At 42.2% G+C, this 23,497-nt stretch overlaps 1 protein-coding gene across 2 annotated transcripts in view; it reads right to left on the bottom strand.

The window, feature by feature from the left end:
- MARK1 (microtubule affinity regulating kinase 1) overlaps positions 1-23,497 on the bottom strand; it is a 177,449-nt gene that overhangs the window by 9,390 nt on the left and 144,562 nt on the right. The window contains exons 12-17 of one of the 2 annotated variants that reach the window (XM_089685033.1): positions 20,922-21,075; positions 14,838-15,031; positions 14,000-14,100; positions 10,437-10,589; positions 7,629-7,883; positions 5,214-5,258 (exon numbers count right to left, since the gene is read on the bottom strand). In XM_089685033.1, the coding sequence (XP_089541159.1) occupies positions 5,214-5,258; positions 7,629-7,883; positions 10,437-10,589; positions 14,000-14,100; positions 14,838-15,031; positions 20,922-21,075 (902 nt within the window). The remainder of the gene's footprint in view (positions 1-5,213; positions 5,259-7,628; positions 7,884-10,436; positions 10,590-13,999; positions 14,101-14,837; positions 15,032-20,921; positions 21,076-23,497) is intronic. The other variant, XM_089685034.1, reaches the window with a different exon arrangement.

Here is a 23,497-nt window from a genome sequence, read left to right as displayed (position 1 = left end):
AACTCAGCAAAAAGCGGCTCATGACAGTGAATGGGTCTCCGTACCCATCTAAATGAGCCCTCTAGGTGTGGTGGAGGCTGTACCAATTGCTCCGGCTTTCAAGAAATCTGTGTTTGCATAGGAGCTCTCAGAGCTCTGTGGATGATCGGTCAAGTTGGCATGTAGCATGGGGGCATTTACATACTGCACCATATACTTTTCTGCTTTTTTCGAGGGTTACTATCCTGCCATTTGGAGTCTTACAAAATTTCAAGAGAGTGGTGGACTTTGTGATCGGAAACGCATTTTGAACTGACTGAGAGACACTTGCGTATTTAAGCGTTGGCCTAATAAATTGGCATTTAGCATGGATGGGGGGGTGGGAGGCTGTACTGATCCTCTACTCCAGTGTTAATTTTTATTGCATATTTATTTTAATGTGAACTTTTTCTCCACTCAGACTATGTAAAAGTGCTGCCTAAGAGCAAGCAAGTAAAACATGGTACCAATGATTACTGTTCTTCCATAAAAGCCTTCTCTGTACACCATCTAATATTAGTTGGTTATATACAGTCATGTGAACAATCTAGTACACCATATGGAAATTGCTGTGTTTTCAACATATCTGAATAGGCAAACATTAGATCTTTATTCAAACACTGCCTACAGGTAAAGGTGAAGAACTCAATAAAAACACACCTATTCAATCATTTATTCAAAATAAATATCCATAGATGTAAAGGTGTACTGCAGATGTAAGTAAATCTCTTGCCATCAAAAGTTGGTAATACCCTCGTAACAAATGACTTCTGGGTGTTTTGTATAACTGTTCACCAGTTTCATACAATTCCCACTCTTCCATGATCTTCAGTGCAAGATGTTTCTGGGTTTCCTTGCATGAACTGCTCATTTCAAAATCCCCCTATAAATTTTTAATTGGCAATCAAATCAGGACTTTGACTAGAGCAGTCCATAACCCTCTATTTCTTCTTTTTAAGCCATTTGCTGTACATTTGCTAGTGTGTATCAAATAATAAATTATTGTGTTGGATTAAACTTCAACTTTTGGAAAAGTGACCTCACATGCTCATCAAGCACACTTTGATATGACGCAGAATGTACTGTTGACTTGATGACTGCAAAGTGCCCAGGCTCTAAAACAGCAAAGCAACCCCAAACCATACTGTTTCCACCACCATGCTTCGCGGTTGTTATGAGGTTATTCTCCTGAAATACCATCTTCGGTTTGTGGCAAATATGTCCACTGTTACTGTGATCAAACGATTTCAGAAGGTCTGATCTTTGCCTGTATGTTCAAGAGCAAACTGTAATCTTGCTCTAATGTTCTTTTTGGATATTAGGCTTTTTCTTAACACACATCTCATGAAGGTTGAATTGTTGCATTCTCTTTCTGAATGTAGATGCATGCACTTTGAGCCTAGTTGTAGCAAGAATTATCTGAACACTCTACAATAAAATTTTGGGGTTCTTGGAGACTTTTGTGAGCATCAAAAGATCAGCCCTTGGACTGAATTTGCTGGGCAGGCCAGTCCTGGTCAAATTAACAGTTGTTTGAAATCTATACCAATTGTGAATTTAACTTATGATTGATTTCAGATAATTTGGTAATTTTTTTTACGTCCCTTGCTAGACTCATACTTATCCACAACTTTCTTTCTGAGGGCCTTGGAGAGCTCTATTGATCTTGGAATAATGACACCACAAGTCAATAGCAAAGAGAAAACCAGATCCTAGATGTCTGAGGTTTTAATAAAACAGGTTCCATCTGCATACTCCCTAAGGAGGTTCAAATCATTGGCACCTAATATGGAACATCAAAATCTCGTTTCATCAATTAGAAGGGTTGGTCTTATTTTACATATGACATATTTGCATTCTTTATGAATTTAGATTAAAAGAATTAATACACCATGCCAATTTTATGTGTCATTTGTTCAAGTATATCGTCTTTATCTTTAGGCACCATTTGAATCAAAGATCTGATGTTTGCTTGTTCAAATATATTAAAAAAGTCAACAATTATCATGAGGTGTACTTAATATTTCACATAATTGTAGGCATGAGTTTCTCAGCAGAAGCCTGCCCACTCACCAGCATCTTACCCGATAACGGGAGCACTTTATTGGCTGGCATGACACTAGGGTTGCCACGTCATCCCTTTAACACTGAATACATATTAATTACACAGGTTCTGAGGCTCATTTATTGCAGATAAGGTACTAAGTGAGTTTAATTACCACCTCAATAAACCACAGAATCTGTGTAATTAAAATGTATTCGGTTTTAAAGGGATGAGGTGGCAACACTAGTGCCATGCCAGCCAGTAAAGTGCTCCCGCTGAACAAGAGGTCATTGGCCAGGCATACTCCAAGACCCATAGGGGTACATTTATTAAAACTGGTGCATCCACAATCTGGTGCAGCTGTGCATGGTAGTCTGACTGCAGCTTGTTCAATTACGATTTGGCAATAAGACCTGGAAGCTGATTGGTTTCTATGCAGAGTTAGACCAAATTTTGCACTCTCCAGTTTTAGTAAATAACCCCCAAAGTCACAGCAAAATGAAAGTAATCTCAGACCTGGAGAGGGAAGACTGGCTTTTTCTGTACAGTAAAGGTAATAACAGGGTTCTCCTTTCTGGTATTAGGTAGAGCATTTAGTTTTACATAAAGCAAAGGACAGGATAACTTTAAGCATGCTATAGTGATACACTGGTTATAATATCCACTTTGTATCATACAAAAACTAGCTAAAAGACTTTCATGCTCTGAATACTTAGTTCAAAGTTACAGCTTCCAATTTTCACATAAATAAAATAGTTATAAAAATACAAAATAGATTAAAAACAAAAAACATAGTGATTACATACTTCGCATGACAAAAACCGCACCAACACAAAGGACTGTTCAAGCAAAGTATGATTAGTAAGCTGCTGAACAGAATATCAAAGATCATAATCACGTTCAGACCAGAAGATGCCATTTTGCATTCATGTCATAAAACTGTTAAGCTAACAATAGTAAGTGAAAGCATCACACTAACATCTTGTGGTCCTGATCATACAAATACACAGCACCAGATTCAGTTTTACAATGCAGGCAGAAAAATAAACTCACTTGTAGGCACTTGCAGTATGTAACAAATTATTGATAATCACACGGTGTGACACCTAAAAACATCTCCAGATCAAATCTTAGAACGTTTCACATAATGTACAGCTTACTGTATATGTATAATGTTTGTTTTGCCAATTCATTATCAGAGTCTGAGATTTCAAATGACATTTTTGAGTACAGTTCCTGCACATGGGGTTGTGTTTAGGTATCACTGATCCCGTAACAGCCATAGATAGAAAAATAGACTGAGAAGGAATTTGTGTTGTGATAGAAAAATGTAAGTATTATGCATAGAACACAAATTCTGTTCCTAAAGGTGCAATCCCGTACTCTGCAGAAAACACAGCCGATGCCTTTAATTCTAACTGTGGCTCCTTCCGTGGAACATAACATAAAAAAAAAAAAAAAGTATATTGTAAATTGAAAGGGCTTTATTTAAAGCTGAACACAAATTTTGGGACATTTGCAGTGTAAAAAATAAATTATGTCTACTGTTGCCTCTCCCATGTTTGGCTGCTGCCAAAGGAGAGAGGAGATTTTGACGTCCATCAACCCCTTCTCCAATCACAAAAAACTTTGCATTCAGTGAAAAGGATAGAAGGCATTTTCTGAATGGAGGCGGTGTACCTGCTATGATCTGTGTACTACCGCCTGGACACTCAGCTTCATTCACCCCCCACAGTACTGTAATTGCAAACATTTTCACCAAACAGAGCAGCAGCCAAACATGCCATAGACATCCACTAGGGAAATTTACTTTCACATAGCAAATGGTCCAAAACGTTTTTTTTCCTGGAGTTCAATTTAAAGAGAGACTTTTCTGAGCTCCTTTGTAACAATGTTTTATTACGTGTTGATTCTGACAGTAGATCCATTATTTTTCTACTTCTAAAGGGAGTATTTAGGTATGGGACTTTCACTGAGGTGGGTAAAGAAAAGATTTAAAAGGATAAGGGCTAGTTCACACCACGAGTTGTACAGGAATGCACTCACGTTCCTGTGTGATTTGAGGGAAGTGCGTTTCCAGCCCATTCATTTGAATGGGCAGAAATCACACTACACCACACCAAAAGTAGTGCATGCACTCCGGTAAAAGTGTACTGCAACTGGATTACATGGTACTTTGGTAACATGTGATCTGGTACAGGCAAACACAATTGCTATCTGCATATGAGGTGTTGTTAACTTTACAATGACACCCGCTGCAGATCACAGGCATGGCATGTTTTGAATGCAACGAGGGTAATACATGGGACGCAGGTTTCCAGCACCGAGTCCCGTGTGAACCTGCACTTTGTGCATGTAACCTCTCTGTCCCTTCACGGTAACCCAACAGATAACACCCCACACCTCTTTGTAAAGATACTTTCCTCAATCCAGCAACTATGGCCCCCAGGGATTGTTTACATCCCGCACTGCAAACCCTCTGTCTAGAAACCTATGGGGCTCATCTCTCCGAGTCTCCCAGCTGGAAAGGGAGCTAGATGGGCTCCACTGATTTGAAACGCTTAAAAGGGTATGTAAACCAATCAACTTCTCTCATTTGCTCCCCTTCAGGCCTATTTAACATAGTGGAAGTGTTTGTTATATCTGTTGAAGTGCAAAAGAAAAACCTTTTGATCTTGTTAAAGTGTCCTGTGTCCAGTGCACACTTTCTGCATTCTAGTTCTTATGTAGAGCTATAGAATGATTTGCCTCTATATTGTGGAGATTTGTATGTGGAGGGTATTGTAGAGTTGTACCACATCCTTTGTTTTTTACCTTGACATAAGGAAAAGGGGGAGGGAGGGGGGAGGGAGAAGGGGAAGGGGGAAGGGGGAGGGGCAGCGTTTAGGTTTTCCCAGGGGTGCTTTGCTCTCCACGTGATTTAAAAAAAAAAAAAGACCGTAATTCCACCATGCCTGATGAGCCACAAAGCTGCTAATCCCTGATCTATGACCGGCAGGAATTGCACCTTTACAGCTGAAAATAATCAGAAGACGTTAAACAGAAGTGGGGCCATGTTGCGACAGCGATAAATGCGCACACTGAAAAGAGAGGAAAACAAGACAAGACACTGCAGAAGAGCAGCCTGGAGGGTAATGTATCGGCTCCTCACCTTGAGGGGTCTGTCCTGCCACTCGCTTCACCTTCACTTGGATCCCTCAAAACAAAGTCAAGGTTCAGATTCAATGACAATCCACAGACAAGAATCAATACACATTATATGCTGAAGGAGCCAGATAGAGAGACTCACAGCTTGCAACCAGTGATTCCTTGCAATTGTTCACACTTCATCAGGAAAAACTAAAGTTGAACTCCAGGCAGATATAAAAGACACAAACTACTGCTCTGTATTCATCATTAAGGGTGGCTTCCCACTGTCTGCTGCGGTTTGGCTAAAGCCCAGTTAGCTGTTTTAGTGTGCTGCATACAGGCGTTTTGGTGCCCCTTTCTGAAAGTGCACCAAAACTATGGGACAAAATGCAAATCTATGGGAAAGCACAGAAAACCTACATGAAAGCTGTGGGCTAGCTAGGCTTTAGCCAAAGCACAGCAGGGCAGTGTGAAGCTGCACTTAATGTACTTTTTTTTTTTTTGAAACACACAAGCTGCATAAGTACCACAATTTGACGGCAACATTCAGTTTCTTGCAATCCCCGTATAGCAGAGACAGAGAGAGACAGGCAGCACAATGAGCCACATATTTGTGCTGCAGTGCTCATATGCTATCAATGAGCATATTGATTGGAGGAGGGAGCAGAGTGACAGAGAGATGAGCTCATTATGTGTGTTGCTTCACCTTTCTACGTCTAATCACAGGCTGGGGAAGAGACAAGACCTTTGCATTTTACTTAGGACAGAAGACCTGCTTTTATTCTGCTGCAATTTAGTAACACTTACAGGTTTGGTCCTCCCCCAGCTTGTGAAGAAATAGCAGCAGAATGATGAGCCCATTTCTCTGTCACTCTGCTATCTTCTCCTTTTGGCATGTTCCATGCTAACACATGAGCATTGCAGCACAATTCACTGGCTGTTTGGCTGCGTCTCCCTCTCCCAGCTTTGCTGTACAGAGGATTGCAAGAGGCTGAAGCCAATTCAATTCAGGTATATAGCTTGCATTCAAAAAAAGGAAAATTCATACTTTATCAATATCTGGCTTTATTCGTTTTTGTCTTTTCTACCTTCTTGGAACTCAGCTTAGAGGGTTTAAAAAACTGCTTTTTAAAATGGTGGGTAAATGCTTGCTGAAGGCAATGCTCTTACGGCATTTACAAAATTAGAAGAAAAAAATAAATCTCTGTATACACTTAAACCTGGTGCACTTTATATATATATATATATGCACCCCATCCCACCCCACCCCAATGGAAGCAAACATGCTCACTTCATAGAGGATGTAGGTAGCCTTCAGGTATCTTGTACAGAGATCCTGTCTCCGACAAACATTGCGTATAGCTTTTTCTTTTTTTAAAGACTAGTCCACTATCAAGTGACAGTTTAGAGGCAGTGCACAAAATTGAAATCACCAGTGTGCACAATTACAATAAAGAACTGGCTGCAAACCTATGACTACCTGAAGCATTAGTGATTTGTAATATACAAAATGGTAAATGGAGCTGTGCCACAATTTAGAATAGCAGCCACAATGGAATACCTCAGTTTAATTCTGCATGACAAGGCTATGTAGCTGATTTATGAAAACAACAGGGGTTACCCATAAAAATGAGTTGGGTAAAAGCCACATTTATGTTAATTTTTAATAAATCAGCCTTGATAAGCTTGTTTGTTAAAGAGAACCTGTCACTGGGTATCTGTGGCAGCTTAGCTGTGTCCATGGGCTGCTAAGGAAACCTGCTTTATATATAGTATACGGCTTTAACACAATATGAATCTCTAACCATTGACGTGATGGTCAGTGGTTTCCTTTCAAGTGGTATACAGAATAAAAGAGAAATATAGGGGGAAATCCTCAGTAATATAAATATTGTGTTGAATAATAGGCAAGTTCATACAGTTGACTTAAAGAGACTTTTTTTGCTACCATTCGAGGCAAAGTGACACCCCCCCCCCCCCCCGACCCCTACACAGCCCTTTCATGCTGCTAAATTAGAGCCCTTGCAAATATTGAGAGTATAGGAATGACTTCCTCCCAGAATGTAGTGCTCAGGCTAAGCGGCCAATCGCCTGACCCAGACACCATCATATAAGAAGGAGGACCATATGATCAATCTTGTGTAAGCTCCAATATCATCAAACACAGAGCTTACACATGATTTGTCTCCCAGCTCAAAAATGGCAGTAGAGCTTGAAGAAGGCAAGCATAATTGGGTGGGGGGTAAGCTTTCAACAGAACCTGTCACATCGGCCTGAATAGGCAAAGTAATAGTCTCTTTAAACAAGCAAGTAACCAGTGTTCATGATGCAGTTGACAACAGTTAAGTTTATTAGGCCTCTGAATAAAAACGCACTGTGAACAAAGATCCCTCATCTTATACCATTTCATACAGATAAGGACATATAAGCTACTTACCTTCGTACAAACTTAGAGGTAATCTTGCTGATAATACCAGTTGAGGTGCCTCTCCTGGTATGAGAGAATTGGGTGGTCTCGTGGGCTGGGGACGCCGGCGGTCCATTATAAGTAGCAGTGCGACGATCCCTGAGCTGCTCTCCGTGGAAGGTGCTCCGGCTGCTGCTTCCGCGAGGAAAGCGAGTCCGGTCCGGGGTAGTAGTGCTAATACTGTGAGCGGAGGGGGAGGTGGCTGGAACTCTCTGGTTCGCGGTGCTGTGTAAAGAAAGACTATTTCATTAGTCTGGATCCTCCAAAAGATAATCTAACATGTGTAGCACTTAGAGTGGAAGAAAAGCTTAAAGTGGTTATAAAAGGTTTTTTTTTTTTTCAAATAATAAATACATCATACTTACCTGCTCTGTGCAATGGTTTAGCACAGAGCAGCCCCGATCCTTCACTTCTCGGGTCCTCAGCCAGCATTTCTGGCCCCTCCCCCTGCTGAGAGCCCCAGAGCAAGCTGCTTGCTCTGGGGGCACTCGTGTGCTCGCTCCTGAGCTGGTTCTGTGTCTATGGGACACACAGAACGTGGCACAGCCCCTGCCCCCCCTCCTCACTGGCTGTGACTGACAGCAGTGAGAGCCAATGACTTCTGCTTCTGTGTCTAAGCCAATGAAGTGAGAGAAATCCGGGAGGGCTCTCATGCACATTTCTGGATTGGGTTCAGGCTAAGGCAAGTAAAAAATGGGGGGGGGGGGGGGGGGGGGCGGGGGCTGTGAGGGAAGCTGCACACTGAATGTTTTTTTACCTTCATGCCTAGAAAGCATGGGTTAAAAAAACAAAACAAAAAACAAACAAACAACCAGCCAACTACTTTAATACAAACTATTCTTAAAAATGTTCCTTCCCCTTTCCTCCTACCTATCTTACGTACTCTGGGGAAGCCCTATAATGAGGATCATTCATACTTACCTTTCCAGTGGCTTAGCTGATCACAAGTAGAGCTCTTCTTTGAAGGCATTACAAACCTTCCTACCTGCACCATGTGTTTTTACTCACACAAGATATGCACTGATCATGTAGTTAATGGGTAATGCATGACCTTTGTCTGTAGTCCAAGAACTGACACTTCCTGTTAAGAAACTACATATCCCACAATCTCTGGGTCTCTGAGTCTAGATTTCTGCAGGTGAAAACAGCATTGTATTTAGAATGAAGGGAAAAGATGTTTTTATCACATTAGCACTCCCACATTTGTGATGCATCACAGACAAATGGCAAGATATTGATTGAACTTGATTGGACCCAGAACATGAAGTTACTGGTCCCTTTAGCTTATAGAGACAAGCTAGGTGAATGCATATATAAACATAAGATAACTGATCAGCTGTGACACCACACACTGCAGCCACAACATGTAAGCCTATCATTACAAGGTAAATCTATGCTGGACGAGGGTGCGTTTCCCATTATTAAATATATAGAAAATGTATGCTCAGCTGTAATTAATGCCTATTGGGGTGGAATGTACTACGCACAATATGACTGGATACCATTGCAATTATTTACCATACATCCAAATGTTTAATAACACCAGACCAAATCAAATGCCTTACGGTTTTATAGATTAAGTGACGGCATACAAAGAGGCAATGTAGTTTGATCATAAGCCTATCAGCTTGAATATATAATCTCTGTTAAGGAAATGGAGTTACCCCATGGACAAAACTAATTAGATAGCATAATATATCTTGCTACATATATGTAATACGGATACACTGATCCACGGGCTTAAATGTCAGCCTCTCATGGATAAGCCCCATACATCACCATATCCAGACAAAAATACCTCACTGTCTTGAGGAATGCAAATGATGCACTGTAAAACGCAGTACAGACCTCTCCAAAAAAAGGGAGGGGGCGGGGGGGAGGAGAGGAGTGAATACCATGTGTATTAAAAAAGTGCTCCCAAAGAAAAAAAAAATAAAAAGGAAACTCTACATGTTTCACACCAAAAAACAGAGCTTCGTCAGGAGTATAAAGAATAAAATAGGTCACTTAGTGGCTGGAAGTTGTGCTCAGCTGCACATGGTGGCAAGGTAAGCCAAACAAAAAACACAGGGAATATAACTACAATTATACCTAGGTAAAACATTTGAAAGTGTACAGTGCCTTTAATTCCTCTTCTGTACATGGGCAATATAAGGTAACCTAATACATACAGCAATTATAAGTTGAATGGAGACATATCCCTCTACATTTTCTTTTTGGCATTAAAGGGTCAAATAGGAAAAAAAATATATATATCTCTTGGAAGTTTCCTAAAGGTTGATAATGCTGGTCAGAGATGTGTTTTGCTTAATGTATTTTTATATGGTTTTCTACACCTGTAATTTGCTGGGCTTCCATCTAGTTGTCCTCGGTGTTATTATTGACACACTATAAAACAATTAAGGGGGCAGGAGAAGAAAGCTGCAGGGGTTTCTATCAGTCATTATTATTATTATACAGAATTTATAAAGCGCCAATGGTTCACTCAGCGCTGTACATTACAAAGGGGGACAGAACATGTGACAGAACAATAACAATACAATGCAAAACATGAGGGGATCGAGGGCCCTGCTCTTTCGAGCTTACAATCTAGGAGAGTCATGCTAGCAAACCTCAATATATGTTGGGTAGAAAAAAACAAAACAAAATAAGCCCTGTTCATTTTCTGCATTCAGCCTGTCAGAACCCCGTGAACAGCAAATTATTTATTTAACACAGATCCATTTTTATACCTGACACAGTGAAAAGGTTTCAAAGCAGTAAAGCCTTTGTCTGTACCTTGGCCGGAACCCTTCAGTACCATCTTTGATAGTAGGCAAAGTGACTTTAATCGGATGTCCTGAGGCTGACATTGACTTCTGATGGCGTGGTCGTGTGGAGGGTACAGCAGAGCCGGCGGAAGTCGTGCTGCCCGCAGACATTTCCGTTAAGCTGTAAAACATAGTGCCTACAATTATTCACCATAATATAATATAGCTATTATTTGTCCAACACTTTCGCCTCTCAAATCATACAAGACCAAATTCACAAAAAGTGGAGGGTGGAGAGAGTTTGTCAGCTTTTTGCGTGTGCGTTGTCATTCCAATCTCCAATGGTTGGGAGAAAAAGTATAACTATTTAAAGCTTTGGATATGGGCACAGGTTGGACCAGCTGTTTTTACTGTTGCCTGTGACCACTTTGGGGAGTTTTCCCTTCACTTCCTGTCCCTGTGATAGTGTGGACATTAAGGGAGTGGAAATCTTCAAAAAGGGAGATGAAAAAGGAATTAAAAAATGCCAGTACTTCCATTGCATTTGTGTCCCCCATTAGAGAGACTCCCTCTCACATCATGGGGACAGAAAAACCCTAATATAGTCAATGACAGCAAAAACAAACTATGAATCAAAGATTGATGACATTTATCAGACTGATAAACCAGCTGCTGCTATGTCCTATGCTGAATACCATACTGGTCAAAATATCAATGCTGTATCCTCAATGTATATACAATGTTTCCTGTCTTTAGGCCCTGATGAAGTGGGCGAGTTTGACTTCCAAAATGCATGGACTTCCTAAATGGGCCTTCTATCTGACCATACACTGAAATTTGTATCTGGACAATTCATTTGTGGTGTGGCACTTCAATCTTAGAACCACGGATTTCTACTACAAACCAAATATACTGTGAAAAAATCATTGCAATACCAATTGGACACCCACAGGGTTCAACTGCTACCCACATGCTTACCTTCCTTTTACAGCCCCCCCAAAGCTCCATTCAGCACTGGAGGCTGAAGGAAACAACTGGTACTTTTGGGTATGAAGGAGCATATAACACTCTATATTTGACAGCGCATATCATTTTCTCTACCTACAAGCATCATGAAATGATTTTACCTGACATCATCACATATGAATTTTTGCGACAGTGCATGGTTGGCTTCTGCCAACTGCCGCTGAGCCTGTGCGCAGTTTGAAAAAAATTTCCAGCATGAGAATTAAAGCCAAACTAAACTCCAAAATACCCACCTTAGCTCCAACAGTCTGAAGCCCATGAGGCCCCTCACTATTGCCTTCTCACCAGCTTCCTGTGAGTGCCGGTCTTTGGCCATCTTAATTAGCTGGCGCAGGTTGATGTAACTTCTGTGCATGCGCAGAAGTTGAGTCCTCCCAGCACAGAGGACACAGTGCCAGAATGTATACTGAGCATGCACAGCTCAGTGTACATTTTAAGGACGACTATAAGCAGACAGGCTGGTTTATTTTATTGCAGAAGATATATTACAAGTCTCTTCTGCAATAAACAGCGTAATTGCTCTCAGTGTTAAAAAACAAAACAAAACAAAAAAAAAATGTTTAGCCAAATTTGGAACATTTACATGGAACATTGAGACATCATATGATAAAAGCAAGAAAAATATTTACAAACACCCCAAGCCTTGTTCACACCATATATGCAGAAAAACTGATGGAAACTGATGTGCAGATTTCACTTGCAGAGACATCAGTTTACATCACTTTTCATCCATGCTTTAATCAGTTTTATAAACGATGCAGATTGCGGCGTAGAATAAAAAATCTCCATGTGATACTAGTGTTGTGAACAGGGCACATGTCGAACAATTGGTTTAGATGTGCCCTTGCAGAACGTGTGCAGAAAAACTGACGTCTCTACGCCATGGTGAGAACGAGCCCTAAAGAGTTTAGGTTGGGGAGTTAAAAGAGCAGCTTTCCTTCAATTGCAAAGCAAGAAACCACAAATAGAGAAGTCAAGTCTTTATGTGCAGGAATCTACAGACACTCAAAATGGATATTAGTAATAACTGTGATCAGTTCTTTCTGTCAACATCTTGCAGCAAAGCACTAATGATTCCTTTTGTCCCAATGAATAAAACTGACATCTGTCTTAATTAAAGAAGCGTGTGATTACCTCTGATAGAGGACCAGTCATTATCTATGAGTAAGCGTATAATTGCCGCTATTTTCAGACTTGTTTCAGAATGTTAAATGACAGCTCGGCTCCGTTTGGGGTGTTCAAAGTAGCTGTCGCAGGAGAATTTGATGGTTTATGTTAAAAGCACGGAACTGATCACAGCCTCATTACAGACTGAACAAATTATCATCATCCATGGCAACAGCTACATCCTGCAGGATTTACTTCTGTGTGTTAGATGAGAACTGTCTGTGTTGTACACAACCATTCATGAGATTCTGTGGCTTTGACAATTGTGATTTGTTCACATGGGTGTTTTCCTGCATTTGAAATGCAGGTCAAAAGCAGGTCAGCAGTCTCCCAATTACTGCAATGCTGTGGTGTAGATGACTGTTATGAGGATGTGTTTCATTTGCTTTGCATTGTGTTTCTCTGGATACAGCAGGTTGTATAGAATGCATTTGTATTAAAGACAAAGCAGGTCAAATGCAGCCTTTTGTTGTGAAATGGAACTGAACTAGTACACTGCTGTGTTTGAATGTAAAAGCCAGCGTTTGACAGCAGCGCTCATGTACACAAGCTTGAAATTTGACTGGAGGCATTGTGCAACCACAGACAATTCTTAGGGTCAGTTCACATAATTTGCGGCTCTCCACTTTGGAGCAGGGAACCTCTGAAATATTATTTCCTCTGCGACCCCATTGAGGAGATTCCCCCTCACCTATCTTATCTCTGTTGTGGGGACATTCTTACCCCCTGAGCAACACTGTAAGGGGCATGCTTCCCACTGACTTACAATATACGAACATTCTTGCCATTGGCTACCAATGTAATAGGGCCCTTCCCCCACTGACCACCATGAAGTGCAGACATAATTATTACTGGAGGTTCCCTGAGGCCCCATCCACAATTAAGCGTTTGTGACCGCAATCACAAAACACTCTGCAAAAATGACAAATCACACAACACCTGTTGGGGTGCCATTCTTTTTCAATGGCACCAAAATGCAGTGCAGTCCTGCAGTGATTGTCACATTATAAATCGTGCTGCAATCGCGGCAAACCACGTCACCCAAAAGAAGTTCCTACATCCTCTTCAACAACAAGCTTTGTAGGATATGGTTTGCCATGAATGCACTGTGATTTATTGTGTGACAATTGCGGCAGAACCACGTTTAGGTTCTATTGAAGATGAATGGCATCGCAACAGGCGTAGTGCGATCTGTCATTTTTGCAGAGCATTTTGGGATCACAGGCAGAATCGCAGTGATTCTGCATGAAATCACAAATGCCCAAGTGTGAACGTGAGACCTGAAAGTTATTTTAAGGGTTCTTCTAGGTTAAAATCTTGAGAAAGGTTGTGTGAGAGTTTGGTCATAAATACATATTTCAACCAAAAACACTGCTTTTGTTTCTCATAGTCCTGTACCTGCTGTCCTTCCCATTCTGTACAGCATTGAGTCTATCAGTAGTGCGTTCACATACATAAGTGTTTCTTCTCGTCATCCCACTGCCAGGAAACAGGCTATTCTGTAAGAGGACAAACAACGTACAATGAAATGCAGCGACATCATCGCAAGTCTCACATCCAGACACCAAATCTTACAAGGCCATATCACTGGTGAAAATAAATCTGGAGCAAAAGTGGAATTTTTGCACCAGAGCAACGAATCAGATTATTAGATTACCTTGATTGGGCAGAAAGACCCTGGAGCATTTTTTTTTTTAACAAGTCATATGCTACATCAGGGGACAAAAAAAAACAAAAAAACATAAACTGTAGAAGCAAAGGTGGACGTGAAAATATGAGAAAGCTTCACAAATGGGGATAAAAAGTGCTTGGGAAAGGGATAATACTGGAATCCTCCTTGAGGCTGGATTCACACAGTTGAGAAAGGGGTGGTAAAAACAGGTTGCTGCTCAGTTTTACCGCAACTCCTCCTCCCTCAACTGCCCAACTACAAAATAACATGGTGGCCACTCAGGTCCATAAATATTTCCATGGCCGCAACAATGCATGTCACATGTGACAGGTAGTACCACTTTCCCAAGCGTGCCAACTGTGGTAAATGTGACTGAACTGTAACTACATGCTATCCATTATGCACACTGTTGTGGCATGGTATTGCAGAGCAAAGTACCCCTTGTGACTGGGGACGGGGGTACTGGCAAACCTCTACTCAAGTGCCTCTGAGCAGCAATCCACTGCAGATCACTTTTCAGAGAGGCTATTGACCTGTCAACAATGAACGAGGCCTTATACTTACACTTGGACCAGTGGTAGATTTCTTCCTCTCTGGCCCCGCCAAGGGGCTCGCCGTCACCTCTCCTTTAGAGCCCACAGTGGCATTGCTGAGTTTGCGGGAGCCATTTTTATCCCAGTCTTCCTTCTGTTCACTTTCAACACTGTTCGCCTGCCCACGTTTCGTGTACGAGACAGAGGGCGGGATTGACGGTCCAGCTGTACAGAAACACAAAAATAAGAAGATCTCACCCTGACTGCTTAAAATGTTCCCAACAGATAGGAGGAAAAAATATTTTCAAATATAGTGGGTAGAAGCTTGGTTTTTGAAGGGTTTAAATGTATCCTCAGTTGTCCAATATGACTGTTGTCAGCCAATCTGATGACAGTCCAATGTCTGTGGGTTCCTGCAGACACTTCATATGGCTCTCTACCCATACCTCTGCATAGGCAGAAAGTTGCTGAGCTTCAGAAAGTATCAATAGACTATGAGGGCACTAGTCATTTTAAAAATATGAATCAAGAATTTTCAGAATAATGTGGTTTTTAGACCACCGTCTTTAATAATTGACACCTTTATAAACAGACCTCATGCAGGAGAATGCAGTACCAGCATGATATACAGTATATGATTTTATACGAATTTGTTGAATTGCGCAGTCCAATTCTGCAACAAAATCTACCACTTCTGTCATCACCAAAAGTAAAGCCAAACATACACAATTTCATTCCTATATAATCCTTTCTAGGGAATAAGCAAATAATAAAGTGTAATATGCTAGTTTTTGCCAAAATTGATAATTTTACATAACCAAATAAAGTTGGAACAGCAAAGTAAGGGTTCATATAGTGAACTTGGTGTAGATTTATTCACCCTGAAGTCATCACAGAGGACAAGGGTGCACACTTTAAGTCTGGAGGAAAAGAGATTTAATCTCCAAATATGGAAAGGTTTCTTCACAGTAAGAGCTGTGAAAATGTGGAATAGATTCCCTCAAGAGCTGGTACTGGCCAGCTCAGTGGATTGCTTTAAAAAAGGCCTGGATTCTTTCCTAGATATACAGAATATAACTGGATACTAACATTTATAGGTAAAGTTGATCCAGGGAATATCCAATTGCCTCTTGGGGGATCAGGAAGGAATTTTTGTTCCCTGCAGGAGCAAATTGGATCATACTTTGCTGGGTTTTTTTGCCTTCCTTTGGATCAACTGTGAGTATAGGATTATAACTTTTTTTTTTCAACCGGATGGCCTTTTGTCTTTTTTCAGCCAGACTAACTATGTAGGTCCTGCCCCATTCATGCTAACCCTTTGTTATTTAAATGCCATATGGAAGAACCTGAGTGGCTCTAAACCATTTTCACCCTATTCAAAAATACTATTTGTTGACAAAGGTTCAAACCTTTACAACCTCTAGCAAAAAAAACAAAAAAAACACTTGTGGTTGATGCTAATTAACTGCTCCAAATAAAGTCAGAAATGAACTAAAACATTGGTTTAATGTGTTTATTTCAGTGCTTGTTCAAACAGCATGGTGGCTATTGGTTTTCTGCATTAGAAGAATGCCAGTCAGTTGTAGGGAACAAAAAACTATAGTTTTCTTTGTGCCCCATTCAAACTGGAACACAGCCGGAAGGTTTGTTGCAGTAAGCTGAGGAAAAATGCAGATATGATGCATTTTTATCACAGCGCACAGGAAGGCACCAGCGCAGCACAGTGACATGGACAAAGTGTCACTTTGTGCACTTCAAATAAAGTTGCCAAGAATAAAAAACAAAACAAACCCATGAATTGTGTGACAAGCTGTAACATGGATCACACCACCCCCAACCGCTGGCTCAATTCAGCCAAAACTGAGAGTCACCTGCACACTGACGTTCCAGTCCCGCCTTATGTGTTAAGTCATACCGACTTCATCTGAGGCATCGGGTTTTCTTTGATGAAGTCGGTATGATGTAACACATAAGGCGGGACTGCTTTCTGATCTGATTTCTGCTGTATTACACAGGCCTCTGTGTGTTGAAGCCTGGGCACTTGTTCCAATATATGTTAATATGCATTACTGCTTATTGTCATTTGCTTTGGTATCAGATGGCACTCAGTATAAGGTGAATGTACTGAGATGTGATATATTACACTTCGAATAATGGAGTTTGTTATGACACCACTGAGTTAGGGTGACTGAGATTTATCATTGTCCATTTATGTTGGAGGTTGAGAGTATACATTGTTAAACAAATGCAAAAAAAACCTGCGCTACCTAAATAAAGTGAACAAACAAAATTATGTGAAAAATATATAACAATGAAGGCTGCTGCTAGCATTAAAATTGTGTTCCTGCAATCAAACCATAAATCATACATAAAACAATGCTGCGCTGCAAATTAAATCAAAACAAAAATTTAACTGAATTAAAACATACCTGAAATAAAGTGTCCATGAAAATGAGTCCATAAATGTAAAAATCATCAATAATGATTCAGTGGTATAACTTTTCACAGATTAATATGCTTCTTCATGTGCTGATATCCCAACACCATCAGATGAAGTGCTATAGATCAGTGTTTTTCAACCTTTTTTGTGCAAAGGCACACTTTTTTCATGAAAAAAATCACGAGGCACACCACCATTAGAAAATGTTAAATAAATTTATTGAAAAACTTTTTGACTTGAGGGCCGCAATGGGTTCATATATTGGACCCGGGGGCCGGACCAAGAGCAGATGAATGATGTGTATGTGTCATCCATAGTAAGTATAGTAATATTCCCCCATAGTAAGCATAGTAATTAATCCCCCATATAGTAATTCATCCCCCATAGTAATTCATCCCCCATATAGTAATTCATCCCCCATAGTAATTCATCCCCCACAGTAATTCATCCCCCATATAGTAATTCATCCCCCATAGTAATTCATCCCCCATAGTAATTAATCCCCCATATAGTTATTCATCCCCCATAGTAATTAATCCCCCATATAGTAATTCATCCCCCATAGTAATTCATCCCCCATATAGTAATTCATCCCCCATAGTAATTCATCCCCCATAGTAATTCATCCCCCATATAGTAATTCATCCCCCATAGTAATTCATCCCCCATATAGTAATTCATCCCCCATAGTAATTCATCCCCCATAGTAATTCACCCCCCATATAGTAATTCATCCCCCCTATAGTAATTCGTCCCCCATATAGTAATTCGTCCCCCATATAGTAATTCATCCCCCATATAGTAATTCATCCCCCATAGTAATTCATCCCCCATATAGTAATTCATCCCCCATAGTAATTCATCCCCCATATAGTAATTCATCCCCCATAGTAATTCATCCCCCCATAGTAATTCATCCCCCATAGTAATTCATCCCCCATAGTAATTCATCCCTCATATTAATTCATCCCCCATATTAAGTCCCCAAGCCCCCCCTGTGTCAATTCACTTACCTTTGCTCCGCGCGTTCCTCTCGCCGTTCCGGTGTAGCATGAAAATCTGTCTCCTATGAGGATCTGTCCCCCTCGACGTATCTGCCCATGTGCCAGTTTCAGGCATTAGCAGCCGATCGGCGATCTCCGGCATATGCGCAGATACGTCGAGGGGGCCAGATCATCCTGACAGTATCACGCTCCGCGGGCCGGATTAAAAGGTCCGCCGGGCCGTATACGGCCCGCGGGCCATAGTTTGCCCATTGCTGTTCTAATGATTGGTCTATTTGTGAGCTGAGGCCACATGTTACGGATGAAATTGCAATTTTTCCCACGGCACACCAGACAATATCTCACGGCACACTAGTGTGCCGCGGCACAGTGGTTGAAAAACGCTGCTATAGATCATACAGGCAGTGTCACCTCCGTGCTCACAGAACGCTCACCTCAGAGCAATAGAAATGTGCTTTGTAATACCAAATAGGCAACAGGCTCTTCACTTTCCTGATCATCAACCATATGAAAGTGGTCAGACACCTTTAAGCTTTCAATAAAGTATTGAGCCAGAACTAGGGACCGGTCCCTTTAAGGAAGTTTGAGGTCACAGATTTCTATCCTTAATAGAGGGAACAAAGGACACTCCGATGGTGCAATATGCACTTACAGATGTATTTATTAAAACAGTGGTACACACACACACGTAAAAAAATTAATAAAACACTATGTAAATAGATAAAAATCACCAGCTCCAAGCTGCACTTTCTTGCAGCTTTAATTGCCCAAAGCCACACATCTTACATGGGGCGTCACACCCACGTGACTTCATCAGAGGGATCCCTCTGATGAAGTCACGTGGGCGTGACACAATGCATAAGTGGCATGACTTTTGACAGACGCAAAGTGCAGCTTGGAGCTGGTGATTTTTATTTATTTACATGGCTTTTTATTAATTTTTTTACATGTGAGTGTACCACTGTTTTAATAAATACATCTCTTAGTACATACTGGACCATCAGTCCAGTAAGACTATCACTCTGCATAGTATTCTGGGTCGGGAGTACCCGCTCCTGCTCTGCATAATACGCTGGGTTAGGAATATTACCCGCTGGCACTCTGCCTGATGCTCTGGGCCGGGAGTACCCGCTGCCACTCTGCATAACCCTCTGGGTCGGGATTGCCTGCTGGCGCTGTGTGCCAGGATGCCCGCTGCGTGCCAGAACTACCTGCTGTGTGGATTACCTGCCATGTACTGAGGGTTGTCGTTGCCTGTTGCCAGCCGCTGGGAGCAAGAACCCCTGCCAGAACTGTGAGTGTCCATACCCCCGTTTCCCCTGCCTGGACTGTCCGTGGACTTCCCCCCGATCCTTACCTTTCTCTGCCTGGACTGTCTGCGAGCCCCTCCATTACCCTCCCTAGACACTGAGTGTCCGCTGAGTCCCCATGAGCCTGCTGTTGTCCCTAGAAGAGCTGTGTGAGGTCTGACCCCTCAGCCAAGACCCCGCTGAGTCCCCGTGAGCCTGATGTTGTCCCTAGAAGAGCTGTGTGGGGGCTGTGTTGAGGTCAGACCCCACAGCCAAGATCCCACCGAGTCCCCGTGAGCCTGCTGTTGTCCCTAGAGAGCGGTGTGGGGGCTGTGCTGAGGTCAGACCCCACAGCTAAGATCCCGCTGAGTCCCCGTGAGCCTGCTGTTGTCCCTAGAGAGCTGTGTGAGGGCTGTGCTGAGGTCAGACCCCACAGCCAAGATCCCGCTGAGTCCCCGTGAGCCTGCTGATGTCCCTAGAGAGCTGTGTGGGGGCTGTGCTGAGGTCAGACCCCACAGCCAAGATCCCACTGAGTCCCCGTGAGCCTGCTGTTGTCCCTAGAGAGCTGTGTGGGGGCTGTGCTGAGGTCAGACCCCACAGCCAAGATCCCACTGAGTCCCCGTGAGCCTGCTGTTGTCCCTAGAGAGCTGTGTGGGGGCTGTGCTGAGGTCAGACCCCACAGCCAAGATCCTGCTGAGTCCCCGTGAGCCTGCTGTTGTCCCTAGAGAGCTGTGTGGGGGCTGTGCTGAGGCCAGACCCCATAGCCAAGACCCTGCTGAGTCCCCGTCAGCCTGCTGTTGTCCCTGGAAAGCTAAGCCCCGTGAGGATCCCTGTCTACTGATCGAGTGTCCCTAGAAGCCGCCTACTGCTAAGTGTCTGCAAGCTGCTTACCATGAGTGTCCCTAGAAGCCGCATGTTGTGGAGTGCCATGAACTGCCCTTATTGTGTGCCCAGATTACCCTTGCCTGAACTGCCCCTATTGTGTGCCCAGATTACCCTTGCCTGAACTGCCCCTATTGGGTGCCCAGATTACCCTTGCCTGAACTGTCCTTATTGTGTGCTCGGATTACCCTTACCTGAACTGCCCCATTGCGTGCCCGGATTATAGCTACCTGGACTGCCCCCCCTGAGTGCTGGGGCCATCTGTCCCCGAAGCACCCTATCGTGGGCTGGATTACAATTATTTTGGGCTCCTTCCCTCTCTTCCCCTTTTTGGTACCTGGACATTACCTTCCTCCCCTGAGTGAGTGCCTTCCATAGTTTAATAAAGCTTTGTGTGTGTTTGCCATCTTCTTTGTGTGTTCTGTCCTGCCTACGCTCCGTCACAGTCAGTTCCTGACAATAGGTGTTTGATAAAGACTTCAGGCAATATTGTCACATACCATGGTCACTGAACCGCCTCTGTTTCTGATTGGCCGATATACTCCTCTGAACCTTCATGTGGGCTGGAGATGGCACCGAACTGTTGTTCAGATCACTGCTAGGCCGAGATCTTTGACACAGGTTACTGCTAGACAGGGACTCGCTGCCTTCAAACTGTGAAAGAAATAAAACCGGATTTCTGATATTGTAAATCCCAAAACTCAAAAAAAAAATAACAAAATTCACAGATAAGTTGTTTCTTCTTGAGTAAACTGCACAGAATAAAACAGTTTACAACTCTGGGGATAGCAAAAAAAATAAAATACTTGTTGACTTATGAGGATGAAAAACAAGGCGTAATACTTACTTCTATTCATAGCTCCAGGCAGGCTCCCACCATCTGTACAACTGGTCCCCGGAAGCCTCTGGGGGGATGGGGGGTGGCCACATGACTGAATCATGCAAATAGCCCTGCACTGTACATGAGGGACCACCTATAAGCCAGGGCTAGAGAGCACTAGACTCTGTAGTAAGGGGAGTATAACACCTTATTCCTCATCCCCCAGACATAATGAGCATTTATAACCCTTGCACTGAGGGAGGGGGGAGTCTGGGCAACTGCAAGAGTTGTATTTTTGTAAGTTCTGGAGTTGGGCATTAAAATTTACTTTTGGAGTAAAGTTGAAAAGATTTAAGGGCTTGTTCGCACTAGAATGCGGTGCGGGGGAGCTACATTCCCGTATGGCTTCCCGCACTGCATTCTAACCGCAATGCCCTTGCAATCTGCTGCGGGGGTCAGTTAAAGTTAACGACACCCCGAACGCAGGTTGCAAACACATTGCACCAAACTGCATGGTACAAAGTACCATGCAATTTGGTTGCCGTGCGTTTTAAAAAACTAGTGCATGCACTACTTTTAGTGCAGTGCGATTTCAGCCCATTCAAATTAATGGGCTTGAAATCGCATCGCATAGACCCGCACAGCACGATCCTGTGCGATCCATATCAGAGCATAGTGTGAACCAGCCCTTAAAGTCCAACTGAACCTTCAGCTGGAATCAGCCACATACGTTCCAAGTGCACCAAAGCAAAGATGTGCAAAGTTACAGTTTGCTTTCTTTAAAAAAGAGCCACATCCTGAGCAAAAATTCCTTTCTGCAGCCAGCATGCTGCAGAGAAGAACTCTTGCTCCCTGTGTGGAAAGCAGATATCCTGCAGATATCGGACATGTTCCCTGCTGAGTAAGACCCAAAGCTTTGGAATCAGCAAAGCACATGATTCCCGCTGACTGGGGAGATCTGCAGAGAGACCACTGCTTCTGCACAAAGAGCACAAGTCCTTCTCTGCAGCATCCATATGCAGAAATAAGGGGAAAAGCTTCCTGTAGGGCATTGAAGTGAAGAATAAAAATGTTAATGGGGAGTCCTAGAAGCCAAAAACCTATTAATCCAGTAAAGGGAAATATGTATTCACCCAATAGATTTTAATAAGGGATTTAATAGGGGGCTCCTGGGGAAGGGGGTTAGGAAGGTTTTCATTCTATTCTATTTTTAGGTCTTATATTTAAAATTTTAGTGAGAATAGAGGAATATAGTGTGGGAGGAGGGATTTTAGATATTGATTACAAAATGATTAGTGGATATAGGTGGTCATCTCTATATTAAATTGGTAAATGGATTAATGAGGTATGGTTGCTCAGTGCATGAAGTAACTATATACACTCTCTGCCTGCACACAGGTTAATAAGTTATACTGAATAAATATTTATGTTTCACCATTTTTTTCTTATATATTTATGTATAATATTGGATGTGTAAATGTCGGCACTAGTCCACAAGGCGACATGCAGTTTTTATAAGAACCGGAAACCGTATAGAATCCATTTTCTTGCAGACCAATCAATAACCAGGGCATTGGTGTTGGACCATTGGTGTTGGACTGCATGTAGCACTGTTTATTGTTTATGTTGTTTTGGTTCATGGCATTTGGAGAATGAGTGCGGGGTGTCTAGGGGGAGTGTAAGCACCCACTTGTAGTTTCACTTTCACAACTAGGAGCACCACTAGGTGCTCTTAAAGGGGCAGCTGCAAAAATAAAAAATTACAAAGCACCTGCTCTTAAAGGGGCAGCTACAAATATATTGCAATGCAGCTATATGATGCAGGTGTACACAAGGTTTCACTATATTTGTATTTCACTTTTGGCAATATGTGAATGGTATTATGGTTCTGCACAGGCAGTAACTAAGCTTGGAGGAAAGATGTCATATGTTTTCTTTTTATGTGGTTTTATTTGGTTCATGGTATTTGGAGAGTGTAAACGCCCACGTATAGTTTCACTTTCACTTATCTGCAGCATGCTGGCTTCAGAAAGGCATTTCTACTCAGGATGTGGCTGCTTTCCAAAGAAATTCAATTGTAAGACTTTGTTCAACTGTTATTTTGATGCACCTGGAATGTATTTAATAATTTTTTATCTAAAAGTTCAATCAAGCTTTAAAATATTAACTGGGTGATACATGTCTGTGACCCCAATGGGGATATCTTCCCTCACTTCCTGTCCCTGTGACACCTACACAAGAAATGGAAGTCGATCA

The sequence above is a fragment of the Staurois parvus genome, unplaced genomic scaffold (genome assembly GCF_062004578.1).
Source record: "Staurois parvus isolate SC_StPar_1 unplaced genomic scaffold, SC_StPar_1.0 ptg000362l, whole genome shotgun sequence".
NCBI lineage: Eukaryota > Metazoa > Chordata > Amphibia > Anura > Ranidae > Staurois > Staurois parvus.
This window is presented reverse-complemented; position numbering and strand designations above follow the sequence as displayed.